General features: G+C 36.8%; 1 protein-coding gene across 8 annotated transcripts in view; it reads left to right on the forward strand.

The window, feature by feature from the left end:
* CNKSR2 (connector enhancer of kinase suppressor of Ras 2) overlaps positions 1-14,846 on the forward strand; it is a 201,129-nt gene that overhangs the window by 58,204 nt on the left and 128,079 nt on the right. For all 8 annotated transcript variants that reach the window (XM_079320101.1, XM_079320100.1, XM_079320099.1 and 5 more), the window contains exon 4: positions 118-205. In XM_079320101.1, the coding sequence (XP_079176227.1) occupies positions 118-205 (88 nt within the window). The remainder of the gene's footprint in view (positions 1-117; positions 206-14,846) is intronic.

Genomic DNA, 14,846 nt, shown 5'->3' on the forward strand with positions numbered 1-14,846 from the left:
TGTTAGAAATAATACTTTTATAAACAGAATTTCTAAAGGAGGAACTTAAAAACTGCAAATGGATATATGCTAGTGCTATTCAACTTTTTTCTTTTTTTTTTTTTCTTTTTTTTTTAGATCACCTTTTGCTGCTGTCACAGATTACTCAGTAACAAGAAATAATGTCATACAACTCTGTCTGGAACTAACAACAATAGTACAACAGGTATGAGACAGTCTGCTTAGCAGTTTATTTTTTCCTGAACTGTAAATGGCTATTACTGTTTTCCCCACAATTTTGTTTAACCCTGGCTACATCATTGTTCAACAAAAATAAGGGGATACTAGTAGTTAGTAAATGCTTTTTAAAAAAAATATTTTCTGGTTTTATAGTTTTTATAGTTTTATAGTTTGTGTTGTGCTGTGTATATGGCTCTGTATATCTCAGCAGTAATATTTATCTATAGTATAATATATATAATCACTGTAGAATGAGATAATTACTATGGATAATTTCTATGTTTCATTTCTTATATTTTGTCTTTAAATTTTAATTACATCTCTGGTTCAAAACATCTGTATATACTGAACTTTAGTAATCCTCTCTTTCCTGAATTGGTATCATCTAAACACCTGTTGAAACATGTCTAGATGACACAAACTTTATGAAACTGGAGGGACTAGAATATTTTGATTATATTTTTGTACATCCTGTCTTCAAGAAATCTCGAAGTAGTTACTGAGAATCACTTGTTTAATGAGCTTCACTGGGGAGTGCAAACCTGAGAACCTTCCCCACCCTTCTGTGTGTGGGTTAGGTCTGTCTCTGTCTGTCTGTTGTTCTGCTCAACTCTAAAGTCTCTCTGCTGCCAAACAGAAGTTTGAGGGATTGTTTGCACTTGAGAAGGTAGAGTGGAGAAAAAGTGAGAGCCTGGGCTAGGTAGAAGCACTAATGAGACTTTTTCTGGTTTTCACAAGTGTCACTCCAAACTAAGAAAAACTAAATTTCTCACCCAGCTGTCCAGACTGGTCATTTTCCACACTAGCTGTGCAGTACTCTCTTTAGATAGTGATGATCAATTTTCATGTGCCCCATATTAATGAGAAAGTGGGTAAAGTAGCAACCACAGCAGTATTTCCCAAGAATTAGGTCAATATCAATTAATCTTAAAAATTCATTCCTATCCATGATATTGTTAATTCACTGTGGTGTAGGTTGATATTTCTCTTATGTCTATTTTTCAGTGTGAATGAGAATAAATGTTATAATTTAATACCTTTGGAGAGCAGCATTTTTACCTTCTCCAAAAATGACGTAATTCTGCAATCAGAAAGTAGTTAATGAATCCATTCTTTGAAATCAAAAGGCGCATTTACGTGCCTAAATTTAAGCATGTGCTTAAATTGAATTGGGCTGTATTCAGAACAATAATGAAAAATTCCATTAGTAGTCTCAAACACATGTGGTTTGACCTCTACTTAAAACAAATGCATTCCAGTGTAGCATTTCAAAATGTCTTAGCTCCTGTTTTTTAATATGCTCACTGAACACACTGAGAAATCTTAATGTGCTTTCTTATGGCTGTAAATTAAATATTTCAATATCACCTCATCACGTGTTTTTTCTGTCTCAGAATCTTGTTTTCTGTTGTATGCAAAGTATTTTTTAGTACCTCACTAGCTTTTTTTTGGTGAAAAATCTGCAGAAGGCAGTGCTGCAGATTTTCTTTTTAACAGAAGTGAACAACTTCTTATCATGCTTAAAGGTTTATAAAAAGAATACATTTATATATTATTTATAAAAAGTCTATACATTTTTTTAATAGCTTTGAACTTTTTAAAGACTTTGGCAAGATTTAAAAATCAATCTTCAGTGTCTGTGTTCCATCAGTCTTTTTTTACATTAAATTACAGTCAATATTCAGATTATTGACCAAAACAAAAAAAAAATCTATTCTTTAGTCAAGATGAGGAATAAAAAGTGCTAAACTTAAGGTGGCTGGTTTGAATTATTTTGCACACTTTGAAGCTAATTGTAATATTGTGTTTCTTCATAGAATTAAATTATATTGGATTGTATCTTCCTCATTATCAGAGCTAAATGGATAATGAAGCAAAATTGCAGTATTGCATCACTGTTGTAAGGATGAAGTCTAAGAAAACCTATTGAGTGTCTATGTTTTGACCTATAAATAATTAGAAAATTTGGAGGTACAGACAGATTTTGGAATAAAATGTGGGAAGACACATGCTTTATTTTAACTATTAAGTTTTCTCTGTGTGTTGCACATTGTCCAAGGCCTGACAGGCCAGTGTGCAGTGAATATTTGCCAGTGAGAGCAGGTCCTTCAGACCACTGCAAGTTATTACTGTAACCTGCACTAATCATCTGCTTCTATGCAGCTACTTTATTTTGGCTTAGGTATTTTTTTCTCCTCCCTTAGGATTTTAGGATATTGTTTCATAGCCTCTTCCTGCAGGTTTTGATTTAATACTATCTTCCTGGCTGATGGCTTCTCTAATTCAGGGCTTGCATTCTTGTTCATTTTTATAATAAACTCTTTCTTTGCACAAAAACTGGAGGGAAAAAAGGACTTAAAAAACCAAATCCATTAGACTGTTATGATTTTTGCTACCATTTCCTTATATTCTCTCTCCTACACATATCTGCCTCTGTAGGAATTGAAGGCTGAGAATTATCTGTCCTTTGTTTCCTCTGCTATGCATAAAAAGGGCCTGTTCTTTCTTGGTGGTACAGGATAAATATTAAAGGACTATGGGTGAACAGGCTGTGTGTGTGTGTGAGAGATTGTTTTGGGTTGTGCATTGTTCCCATTTGGTTCTTTCATGAATTCAGATTTGTGTCAACAGAATTGTTCCAGTTACAAATGTATATCAGGAAGAACATGTCAGAATGTTTTGATGGTGTTCATGAAAGTCTTGCTGTTGACTTAGATAGTTGGGTTATTCAGCTTCAGAGGGTGCCAAGAACTGCTCCATGAGTGTGCTCATTTTGGTTTAGAAAAGTAGCAGTAGCTACATTGATAACTTTAATGAACTGAAGATTTCTGGCTTTCTTAGGCAATCTGTAGATAGCTTGTATAATTATTCTCAATGCTCTTATTCATCAGAAATTAATTAAGGTTTCCCTGAAGTAGCTTTCTTCTTTAGACTTGAAACCCTGGAAATCTTGGGAATATCTGAAAAGTCTTATTTTGTATTCACTTTGTAAGTTACCAGACAGTTAAAAGAAACTTTGCTGCTGAACACTCTATTTCTTTTACTGCTGTTTAATAGTGATCATTAGTAGCCCTCATCACGTTTTTTACTTTGCTTAATCAGCTTTCACAATGATTTGCAGTGTTTATTTAGTTTTAAAACCAGTGATGTTTGTCTTGCAGCTTTAGTGTCTTGTGGGATTTGCTCAGGAGTGTGCTCCAGTAGCAGCATAGCTGTAGGCCTGTAAATACTCCTTTAGAAAAGCTTCACTGCATTTAATTCTCTGCCTAAAGACCTGTTTGAAGAGCTGTGGTGGAAGCAGTGCTGTGTAACTGGGGTGGAGATGGAGAGCAGGCACTTGGCTGACATGGATCTGTCTTGCACTGTTGACACAGAGCACACTTTTGACATCAGCTGTCTCACAGCAGCTTTAGGAGGTCACCTCAGATTTTGGATGACAGAGGATGAGAAGCTCAGTGATGCAATTTGGGAGGTGGCTGCCAGGATGGAATATAGCCAAGAGAGACCAAGATAATCCTACACAAATGCAATGTCTGCACTTTCTGGGCACCTCTGATTTTGAGCTAAATGCTGTGTTATATAGCATAGTGAAGTTCTCTGTGCACTACTTTAACTGATAGCTTTGGAACTTTTTTCCCATTTAAAGACATTTGAGATACAAAGTGTCCATCTATCCCTTGCCCGATGGACACACTCCTCATCCCAGGGGATATTTCTGTTGGGATTTTTACCATGGATGTTTTTCAGATAAAAGATGCTGGAAAGGATCACAGATTATTTCTTGGGCAATGCGCTATTTTTTATGTCATTGTGGGTTTTGTAACCACACAGCTGTAAACTCAAAAAAGAGGAATGTTTTAAATGTTAAGTTTCACTGAGAAATATAAGTTCAGGCTTGTTTTCCAGTTAAAGGACAAAATGGAAATATACCTTCTTAGCTCCCCTGCTCTGACTCAGAATCCAAACAGTAATGTAAAGTGGTTCTATTAATTTTTAAGGACAATATCAAATTCATGAATGAAAAATAATTAATATCTGACTACCAGTCTTACAAATTGTCTCTCATCTAATCTTTTCTATCACAATTTCTCACTTTTGTTTTTAAGACCTAATTATTAAGGACTTTAAGGGCTCACTAAATATAGCTTAAAATTTTAAAATTTCAGGTCATACCAAATTGCTAATTACCTCAGGAATCTAGCTAATAAAATGGTTTTAATAGTTTAGTGGTGTGAAGCTTTGGTTGGATCATCATTAAAGCTGCTTTGTGCCTCTAGATTGTAGGGATTTTCAAAGCAAGATTTCTGGAGACAATTGCATATTAAATTTGAAAGTTTTTTATTTACATTTTTGCGTTATTCTTTCCACCCCAACTTTACTACCAATTGCAGAAAAAGCTTTGTTAGTCTGCTGTAGTAATAATCCCTTCCTTCCAGTAATCCCTTCCTTCCCCCTTTTTTAGATAAAAATACTTAATAATGAGGAGACCACATTCCAGAAGTTTTTTATATATGTGCATAGCACGCTGTTAATACAAAATGCCCCATTTTGATAGGTGTTCAAGTAAGGGTAAGTGTACAAGCAGGTAGCTAGATGGATGTGGGGGAAAGTTATAGCTAAATAGCTCCTCTTGAAAACAAATTACAGGCAATATCTGCCTACATATATATATAAGAAATCAAAAAGGTCTTCATATGAGAGTATTATAACTAATTGTAAGTAATGCTGTAAGGAATTCAGACTCACCTTGTATCCTTCAAGTGCTGCTCTTACACAAGATTTTCTGTTGTATAGAAGCAGCTCTCAGCAGTGGTGTTTCAGGATACATATTGATCTGTGCTCTTGTTCCCTTCACTGTTAAAAGTCAATGTGTAATGCATACAATGTGTAAATAGTCAAAAATAGAAGCTAAAGGATTGTGGGAAGAATAAAACTGTTGTTTACAAGAAGCTGTATCAGAATAGTTTACATTTATGCTCTTTACCAATGTTTTTTTTTCTTTTTCATAGCAGAGTAGCTTATTTCTCTTAAAGCACACCTTTATGGAAAATTTCAGGTGTAATTTAATGCAATGTAAAGGTGCCTAAGGTACTTTGCATTGATGCCTTTTTCTGATTTTGGTAGTTTGTTTCTGCTATTTGATTATACAGGTTTTTTCCCCTTGAAATGCCTTACTTACATATATATATATATATATATATATATATATATATATATATATATATATATATATATATATATATATATATGTTCTCTTTTGATCTAAGTTTTAAAATGCTTTTTGAGATAGAGTTAGGCATGGAATAGCTGAAAGATTACAACATCAGTAATAGTCTGTTGGGCTGAACCTCTACCAGAACTAATTTGATGCCTCATTAGTTGTCGTTGAGATAGGTGCTGTAAAGAGGTGTGGGGTTTTCTTCCTTAAGTTGTGTACTGCTGTGTATGTCTGTGATGTGACATTTTAGAAATAGCTCATGAAGCTGCCACCCTGTAAAGGTGAATTTGTTTTCTTTTCCATTCTCAGAGAAAGTAATTTCTTTTCCTAGGGGATGGAGGACAAAAAAAAGCAACCCAAAATCAAAACCCACCAAAATACTCAAGGTTGCTTAGTATGTAAGAAACTTGGTGACCAGAAAGCAAAAATGAGTTGGTAATGGATTGTTTTGTTATTTTGAGGGTTTTGTTTTTCGTTTGCTTGCTTTTCTTCCAGAAAAATGATTGACAGTCTCTGAACATGGGGGAAAAGTCAAACACAAAGCAGAATAATTTGTGAAAAAAGAGTATTCTGTTTGGCAGGGCATATGTTGGTAAACAGGTGCAGCTGTTAAATTTTCCCAAGAAATGGAGCTTGAGTGAGTCAAGGTGACAGTGAAGGAGTCAGGGACTGTGGAACCCTCTCATGGAACTACATGCAGAAAATTGGTGAAAAGTGGGATAAAGTGTAGACATGAGAGAAAATGTGGTGTTTAATCTCATGTTTCCTTTAAACAAACGATTTTTTTGTTAGACTGATGTGGGCACTGTGTCCATGCACACTGAGCATCACAGTCTCCATCTGGATAGAAGCACATAGAGAATATGCCACACTTACTGTGTAATTCTTTATAAATGGTAGATTTCATGATTCATGATGATGTATTGTGTTTGTCATATCAGTAGATGTGAAGCCTGAGACTCTGCATTTCTTTTACTTTGGAAACTGCTCTGCCTTCCCAGAGGCAGGGTGGTCTCTGTAAACAGGTACAGTGAAGCAAGATCCCAGTTCAGTACAGTGAGTTCCCATGTGTTGCTAAGTAGTTAGTAAGAGCCTTAAGCATAAATTAGTGTAGAGTCTATCTTATTTCAGGAATTTGTGTGTTTTGTTTGCTTAAATCCATTACAAGTACATACATTTTAGATGATCCAGTATGAAACATTGAAGTTGTAGCTGAGCCTGGAATGCCATCCACCTGAATATGATTACTTTTTTCAGTTCAATTAATTAAATTTTAGCTATTAGCAAAATAACCACATACACAAATATAAAACATGAAATATTTTGCTGTAGTTGTATTTTTAAAACCAGAATTATTTACCATGACAGTACTAGAGGAAAAGCAGAACTGAAAAATTAAGAAGTTATTTACCTCTAAGTTGTCTTGGAAGTGACATTGAAAACTTATGAACTGCACAATACATTGTGCCACAAGCTCTATATTGCATGCCAATAATAGTTTTGAATGCATGAGGCTTATTTAGAGTGTAGGAGGTGTTTTGACTTTTTATCCCTTTGGATGGACAGTTTTTTCATCAATTCTAATCTCTTATCTGTTGATAGCTTCAGTGGATATTTTTGCCTGCTGAGAGTGTCACCAAGTAGAGAAATCATCTGAGCAGCTGAAATTTGAGGTAGACCATGCAGCACTTGTATTCTGCATAATATATGAGCAAGTATCAGTAATTTTAGTTGGTGCTGAAATACTAGCTCTGGTTTCTGACTGAATGGTGTTCTGGCTCATTTTAGAAACAAGGGAGAAGTGTAACTCTACATGCAAAGTAAGAATTAATATGTGACCAGATCCCCAAGGAAAGCAACATGATGTCTTTTACAGAAGGGAGAAATAATTGGAAATGGAAAATTACTTCAGAAAGAGAGACTAAAAGAGCTTAGTGTACCTATTGCATCTCTCTTAATCCAGCAAGCAATTTTTCCCAGTTGTTCCTTGGTCTGTGGGTGATTTATGTAAGTTGTATTAAATTTCTTCATGAAGTATTCTGTTGCTATGGTGATAGGTGCCACTCCACACAGATTGTTTAAGTAAAATTAAAGCAATTCTTTATACTCAGTAATCTGGGTAATTACTATTAGTTTGTACACAAGGGTTATGAACTTAGAGTACTGCAGGTTTATTGCATTTTCAGGGAAGGGCTCTAGACTTCTAGAAGCATGTGTGTAGGTTGCATAAGAAATGTCCTGTTTTGTAGCATTTATTTAGTAGCTTGCACTGTATTTTCTCAATAGATTTTTTTCCCTTCTCTCACTATGATGCCTGATCACCATTCTGATTTCTCCCACCTCTTTCAGTTCTTACTCGTGTTTCAATGGGCGAGGACCGAGTGGGTTCTGCAGGTTCAGATGAGTTCTGGCTTCAGTGGAGGGGAAGGGAATTAATTACAGTGGAATGAGGATGCTATAGACTCAGTGGCAAGAAACTGCAGGAATTGAATAAATGAAGCATAAGTGAGAAAGAAAGCAAATATTTCTGAACGGCAGTGGGAATAAAATCGACAGGATTTGTGTGGGAAGCGAAGAGGAGTTGAAAATGGCACCCAGGTTGTGAGCTTATGGGACATAAGCTGGTGGAGCTGTTGACAGAGATAGGGGAAGAAAAGGGGAACAGGGAGTGTTTGGGCAGAAACGTGATTTCAACTCTTCAGCATCCTGTGTTAGGGCTGGTGGCAAATATCCAGAAGGAGATTCTGAACTGTGAATGTGAACAGAAGGGCTGAGAGATCTGTGACTCATCTGCACAGAGATGGTAATTAAAGCAGCATGATTTTAGGAGGCTGCTGAGCAATAGGGAGGAGGTTGCAGAAAAGGGGAGAGTTGAGGATAGAGCTCCCTGGGACTGTCATAGTTGAAACAGCCATAATGGGAGACCTTTTGAGCAGCTCAGTGGAAAGAAAATCGTGGAAATAGCATATTTTGGAATGGTTACTTAGAAATTCAGTGTAGATTTTAACAGTGTCTATGTAATTTTAAAAATTAATTTTGTGTGGCAGGAGCCAAGGTTACCTGTGCAAGCACTGGATGTTGCATAGCTTAGAGGAGCTTGCTATAATAAATAGCATTAGCAAATAGCAAATAGTTAGCAATAGCAAATAGCATTTTAGTTAGGTAAGAGATATTTCTTTTCTCTCTTTCTGTTCCAAACATTTGTAATTTTCAGTGTCCCCAAGGCCTATACCTTTTGTATTCAAAGACCTGCTAGACCTTTTAAAATATAAGATGTGGTAAAACACATCAGGAAACCACTGGCTGTCTCATGCTCTTGTTTCTTAGCATGTTGCCAGAGGAGAATGTTACCTGCTTACCAGCTTCTGTAGCTTTTGGGGCATTTAAGGTTTTGTGTTCCTTGTACTTTTTGGAGGAGGGGGTTGAGCAGAGCTGTATGTCTGTCAGCTGTATTTTATTATTCCACCAATTACCCAAACATACCTGTAAATCACAGTCTAAGCAGGGTTCCATAATATCCATCAGTTTTCTAATCATCATGCTTTACAGAACAGCATTTTTTCATAGCCAGCCATATCCTGGGCTGCTTCAAAAGCAGGTTGAGGGAGGTGATTACCCCACTCTACATGTGAGACCACACCTGCAGTGCTCCATCCAGCTCTGGGCCCCCTGTGTAAGAAGGATATGGATCTGTTGGAATGACTCCAGAGGACATCACAAAGATGATCAGAGGGCTGGAGTGCCTCTGCTATGAAGACAGGCCGAGCGAGTTGGGGCTGTTCAGTCTGGAGAAGAGAGTGCTCCAGGGAGACCTTATAAGCAGTGCCTAAAGGGGGCTACAGAGGAGCTGGAGAGGGACTTTTCACAAGGACATGTAGAGACAGGACAAGGGGGAATGGCTTTAAACTGAACGAGGGCAGGTTTAGATTAGATGTTGGGAAGAAATTCTTTGCTGTGAAGGTGGTGAGGCATTGGCACAGGCTGTCCAGAGAAGCTGTGGATGCCCTGCCTCTGGAAGTGTTCAAGGCTAGGCTGAATGGGGCCCTGAGCAACCTGGTCTAGTGGGTGGCATCCCTGCTCATGGCAGTGGTATAGGAACTAGATGATCTTTAAGGTCCTTTCCAGCCCAAACCATTCTAGGGTATCATTCAAGTCTAGTGTTTCAAAGCTATCATTGTTTATTGCTGCCATCAGCTGTATTAGGTATATTTTCCATGTAATACCTACCAGTGTCTTTGTCCAAGAAAAGTGCTGAAGGATAGTAACAAATGAAAGTACACCAAAGCTTATAAAACTTCTGCCACCTTCATGTGTTGGCCAGACTTTAGACTTTGTCATCATTATTGTTGAACTTCTGTAAGAACCTTCAGTGATGACTCCATCAAGCCTCAGTCTTGTCGCTGTCTTGCTAGAGCTGAACTGGGCAGAATTCAAACCAGAATTCAGATGAGCCTTTCTAGAGCCAGTGGCACAAATTCCCTAGACCTGGTAACACTTGAACAGGTGCCTTGAAGCCAGAGCAACTTTTGTTGCAGTACTGAGAATGAAGGGCTGGAAGTTATGGTCTGGGCATTCTCAAGTTAATTATTTTTTATTGTTGCTAAGTAGCAAGACCAACAGATCATCTATTTGACTTATACTGCTATTAAAGTATTCAGTTACAGTTTTAATCAATTTGAGAAGCAAAGGGATTTAAAGGGCAGTTTGGCTTAATTCCAGCCAATGGCTACATTGCTCAAGAGTTTTATGCCAAAGGTTTAGCAATTCATGAGAGTCTGAACCCTCTTTTAAGCAATCATGTAATTCATAATTTTTGCTACAAATAGAAAACTGGAGTTGCATAGCTCAGAATATTTTGCATGACTTGAAAAGCAATGGTGATAAGAATTCTATCAGGCATGTTCTTAAGCCATATGCAAAGTGTAGCCCTCTTAAAACTAGACATGTAAGATGAGTAGGATTTCTCATGCATTTTCCAGGTAATTTTACTACCAGTTTTAAAATGGTGTTCCTAAGACAGTTATCTACATTTTTATCTGCAACATTTGGAAAAAACAGCACAATATTCAAAAACATACACGTGTATATTGACTTCCTGTAAAGTCAGTTGGACAGCAGAGAAAAAGTGAAGAGGCTCTATCACAAGCATCATAAAAGTTACCCAGAGAATTTGATTCCATGGCTCTTCTCAAGTTGCTCCAGTTGAATTGATCACACAGACTGCATTTTTAGGCAATGCTACTATCATATGAATTTACATAGGACATTTTTGGGTTACTATGTTACCTGACACTTGAGGCATTTGGGGTTTGTTCCTGAAAATAATGTGATCTGCTTCTATATCAGTTCTGGCTAGAAATTGCCTTATAGGAAAAAATAAATTAAGATGATTATATATGTATATATGTGAGCAACTAAGGCATTCTGCTGAACAATAAAATAAAATGAAAGGAGTTCATGCCATGAACTGGATACTCTAATCTAAGGATTGCTAGAAATGCTGAAATGTTGGTGAAAGATTTAATGCATTTATTTCTGCATTTCTCCCTTTTTAAACAATTTTTATGTATATATTTCATTTTCTGAACTGGCATAATTTATTTTGAAGTTATGGAGTTGACAGGAACTTAAGACTGCCAAGAAGAGTTCAGTACATCAGCTGCCTGGAATACATGGCAGAACCATGAATAATAATAATAGTTGTAGTAGTGGTAATAATGATGGGAAGTTTTAAGATTATAGATTGCAAGTATCCTGAGAGAAGTGTTTGACAGGTAATTGCAGTAGGTAATTTGACAGGTTGCCAGCTTGGACTTGTAAACTGGATCATATGGATTCACAAATAGAAAAGTTTTCTGCAGAGTATTTATCCCACAGTTATAGTACTGGAGAACTGCATGAACACATTTATTATCTGTGGGACTTGGAAGCAGTAGGGTGAGTTGGCAGGTTGTTTGTATTTCAATTCTTCACATTTTGAGTTGAGTTGAGACTTAATCTATGTGGGTGCAAAGAAAACAAACAATAAGAAAAGTACTAGTGTAATTAGCTGATCTCATTCTCCACTTCTGTAAGAACCAAGACAAATGTTTGAAAAGAACGTGGTAATACTGAGGATAGAAGGGGGGAAAAATGAAAAATAAAGCATTATAAACCCTGCTTTTGAAAACAAAAGAAGTTCACAGGTATTTGTATTTTATATGTTGTCTCATGTCTGATTTGTTCCAGCAATTTCTGGGGTGGGATGGGTGAGATGTGTACATTTTGCAGTGTCACCAGTCAGTGCTGTCTGATTCAGTGGGTTTACTTTAAATGTCTTTAGCAATTATTCCTTATGACATTATGGTAGGATCTTGCAGATACAACTTAAAATTGGTTTTGTAGAGACCATGTGAAGTTTTGGTTGTGAAGGCTAGAACTTCTGGGAGAAATAAGCAATGCCTCTCAGTTACAGTGTAGTGTAGGTCTTGCTAGTCTTAAAATTAGGTTTTGAAATTATGCCGAGGTTGAAAATGCAGAAGAACCCTCTCCTTGATTTGTGTGGTTTGTTCTTGCTGCTTTTTTTTTCCTTTCCTTTTTTCATTACAGTTTTGGAGCTCTTACTCCTCTTCTTTATAGGATTTTAGGCTAGTTCCAGCTGGATGGCAGAGGTTCCTTTTGCCATTTTTATACATGAGGCAGAGCTGGAAAGAGTGACCATGAAGATCTGATACTAGTTATAAAGTTGTTCCTCTGTATTTCCCTTTTATTTTTCTCCTTTTTCTTGTGGCCAGTATCTGACTACATCTCCAGGAAATGTAAATTAACACAAAATTTATTATTTTATTAACAATGTGTGTCATTCATATTTTAGAAAATAATCCACAATTAGGAGATAACTTTACAGTGTTTCAGTTGAAGTTCTGTTTGGTTGGTTAGATGATCACATAATCTAGCTTTAGTTATGGTATGGCAGTGAATATATGTGCAAAGTTCAGAGAATAAATGGGTAGAAGTAATAGATCTCTCCTCCTTGCTGTAACTGTATTTCAGTTCATGGATAATCACAGCATTGGTTTAACTAAGTGAATAGCAAATTTTTAGCTTGTGTAGGAGTAAAGTTGGGTTGCAGATTTTTGTGTGTGTTCTTGCTTTTCTAAAGTAGAAAAAAAGTTGGTGTTAAACATGCATATGATCTATTTCTTACCTTAATTGCAATGTTTTGGTACCCTAGTTAAACAGATATTAAAGAAAATATGTATGGAGTAAGATATAGGCTTGTATAGAAAAAAAGACATTTTCCAGGTGTGGGTGGTATGCTACTAAGAATAAAAATTTATTTCTAATTGCATAGTTAGAGACTTTTTATAGTTCTCAAGTGCTTTAAGCTCTTTTAGGTGAAATGAAATGGGTATGAAAAAACAATAACTGTAAATGGTAAAGGCCCCCAGTAATAAGCAGTGAGCCTACCATTCCACCCAAGGGGTGTTTGTGGTGGGCACAGTTGTCTTCAGCCCTTGCTGAATAAAGCACAAGGCAGCAAAGGGGAAATAAACTGTTCCCTGTGACATGAGAAAAGTGGCATGAGGCTTTTGCTCCTGGGTCATTCAGCAGCAGTCTCAGCCCTCATCTCCAGGGATGGCTGCAGGGATCAGCTTGGTGAGCTTTAACTAGGTTTCTTTGAATCCTGGGCTCTAGGGCTGCTCTGGGTTGCCATCATAGTCCTTGACGTTCTTGCATGTTTCCCAGAGTTCATGCTTGAATTATGTTTAGCTGGATGTCATTCATGTATAGAAAAAGTATATTTTGGAATTGTTTTTTTTACCTAAGTGTTGCATCTGCTGTCCTCCAGTCTGTCTTTTATGGTTTACTGAACTGTTAATTTTTCTCTTGCCTGAATGTGAAGATGTAGTATCAACAATCTGCTGTTGCTTCGTGATGAACTTGCTTAGCAATTCCTCTACCCAAGTTTTTGGGAATTGTGTGCTGAGGAGGGAAATTCAGGGTGAATCTATTCATAGACTATCTTTTTTGGATTCAGAAATATTTTAGTTTTTTATATATAGTTGTGGTTTATCAGAGGAAAGCATATTTCTTTAGCTTCCTTCATGATCATGGGGGAATTTCAATTCAAGGACTTAGCAGTATTTCTCTGTTATTCACTGCTTTCCTGTTTTTTATAAGCTTGTACAGCATTTTAAAAGCCAGAATCCTTCTTCTCTTAGTAGTGAGATTTCTCAAACAGTATCCTCTTTAAACTGAGTGTTTAAACTTACAGTAAACTCTTCCTATTACCAATGAAATCAATGTCTGCTTAAGAGCACTTCTTTCTTTAATACAAATGTTGCAATCTCTTCCTGCTATTTTTGCAAAATGATTCATAAGTAACCATGCAGAAAATAGATATATCCAGATTGAAAATGTTACATGCCCTCCCACATATAACAATGAAATGTGTGTTTTGCTACTAAGATTGCAAATACTTCATTGATGTCTGCATATAATTAAATGTGTTAGATTTTCTTTCCGGCTATGCTTACTGGCAAATGTTTCCTGAATGCCAACAGCTGTTATTAGGAAAATGCTTCCTGATCAGCCTGCTACTTCTGCATAGGTGGCTTTATATAAAGCTTAAGAGCACATTGACTTTTCTTGCCTGACTAACACTTGAAGTGTTTCATGGATTAAAAGTTTGTTGTTGTTGTTTTTCTTTTTTTTTTTTTTTTTTTTTTTTTTAACAGTTGCATATAAAAATGTAGGTTTTCTAGCAGGATAAATTGATTTTAAAATGAGACTTTGAACATGAAAACTTAGTCACATCTTTCATGGAAAGATAAAGCATCTGTTCTAAACAGAGCTTGCACTAATTGCCATTAAGTTATAGCACCTGAATGGACTTAAGAGTGGTTCTTTCACCAACTTCTTGTATTTCATGTGCTCTTTGCCTTGGTAATTCCATTTCCTTAAATCCATTGAGATTCTGCCAGAAAAACTTTTGCAGTCCCAGCCTCCCATGTGTTGGTCTTGCTAATGGGGGCTGCCTCACATGCTGCACGAGGTAACGAGAATGTACAGCAGGCTGTGTGTGCCTCATGGCTCCTGTGTGCTTTGTGGGTGCTGTTTCTCCTCCCTCCTGTTCAGGAGTGTGTTACAATCACCTTCTCTTCCCCCTCCACCAAGGGTTTCTTCCCTTCTTCAGCAGTAAATGTCACTTCAGCTCAGCAAGAATTGTCATCTGGGTCACCTAATACCGTTGCTGATGTGTCTGTTTTCAGTGTTGCCATTAGAAGCAGTTCATTCTTGTCCATGCTCAGGGGTGGCTGGGGGAAGGCACTTGTGTGGCACACATGTGACTAACTGGTACTGCCAAAAGCATGTAAAGTGGAGAGGGTGTTGTCTGTCTCAATGAAGGAAGTAACTAGAACTAGAG

Source organism: Erithacus rubecula (assembly GCF_903797595.1).
Source record: "Erithacus rubecula genome assembly, chromosome: 1".
In the NCBI taxonomy this organism is placed as follows: Eukaryota; Metazoa; Chordata; class Aves; order Passeriformes; family Muscicapidae; genus Erithacus; species Erithacus rubecula.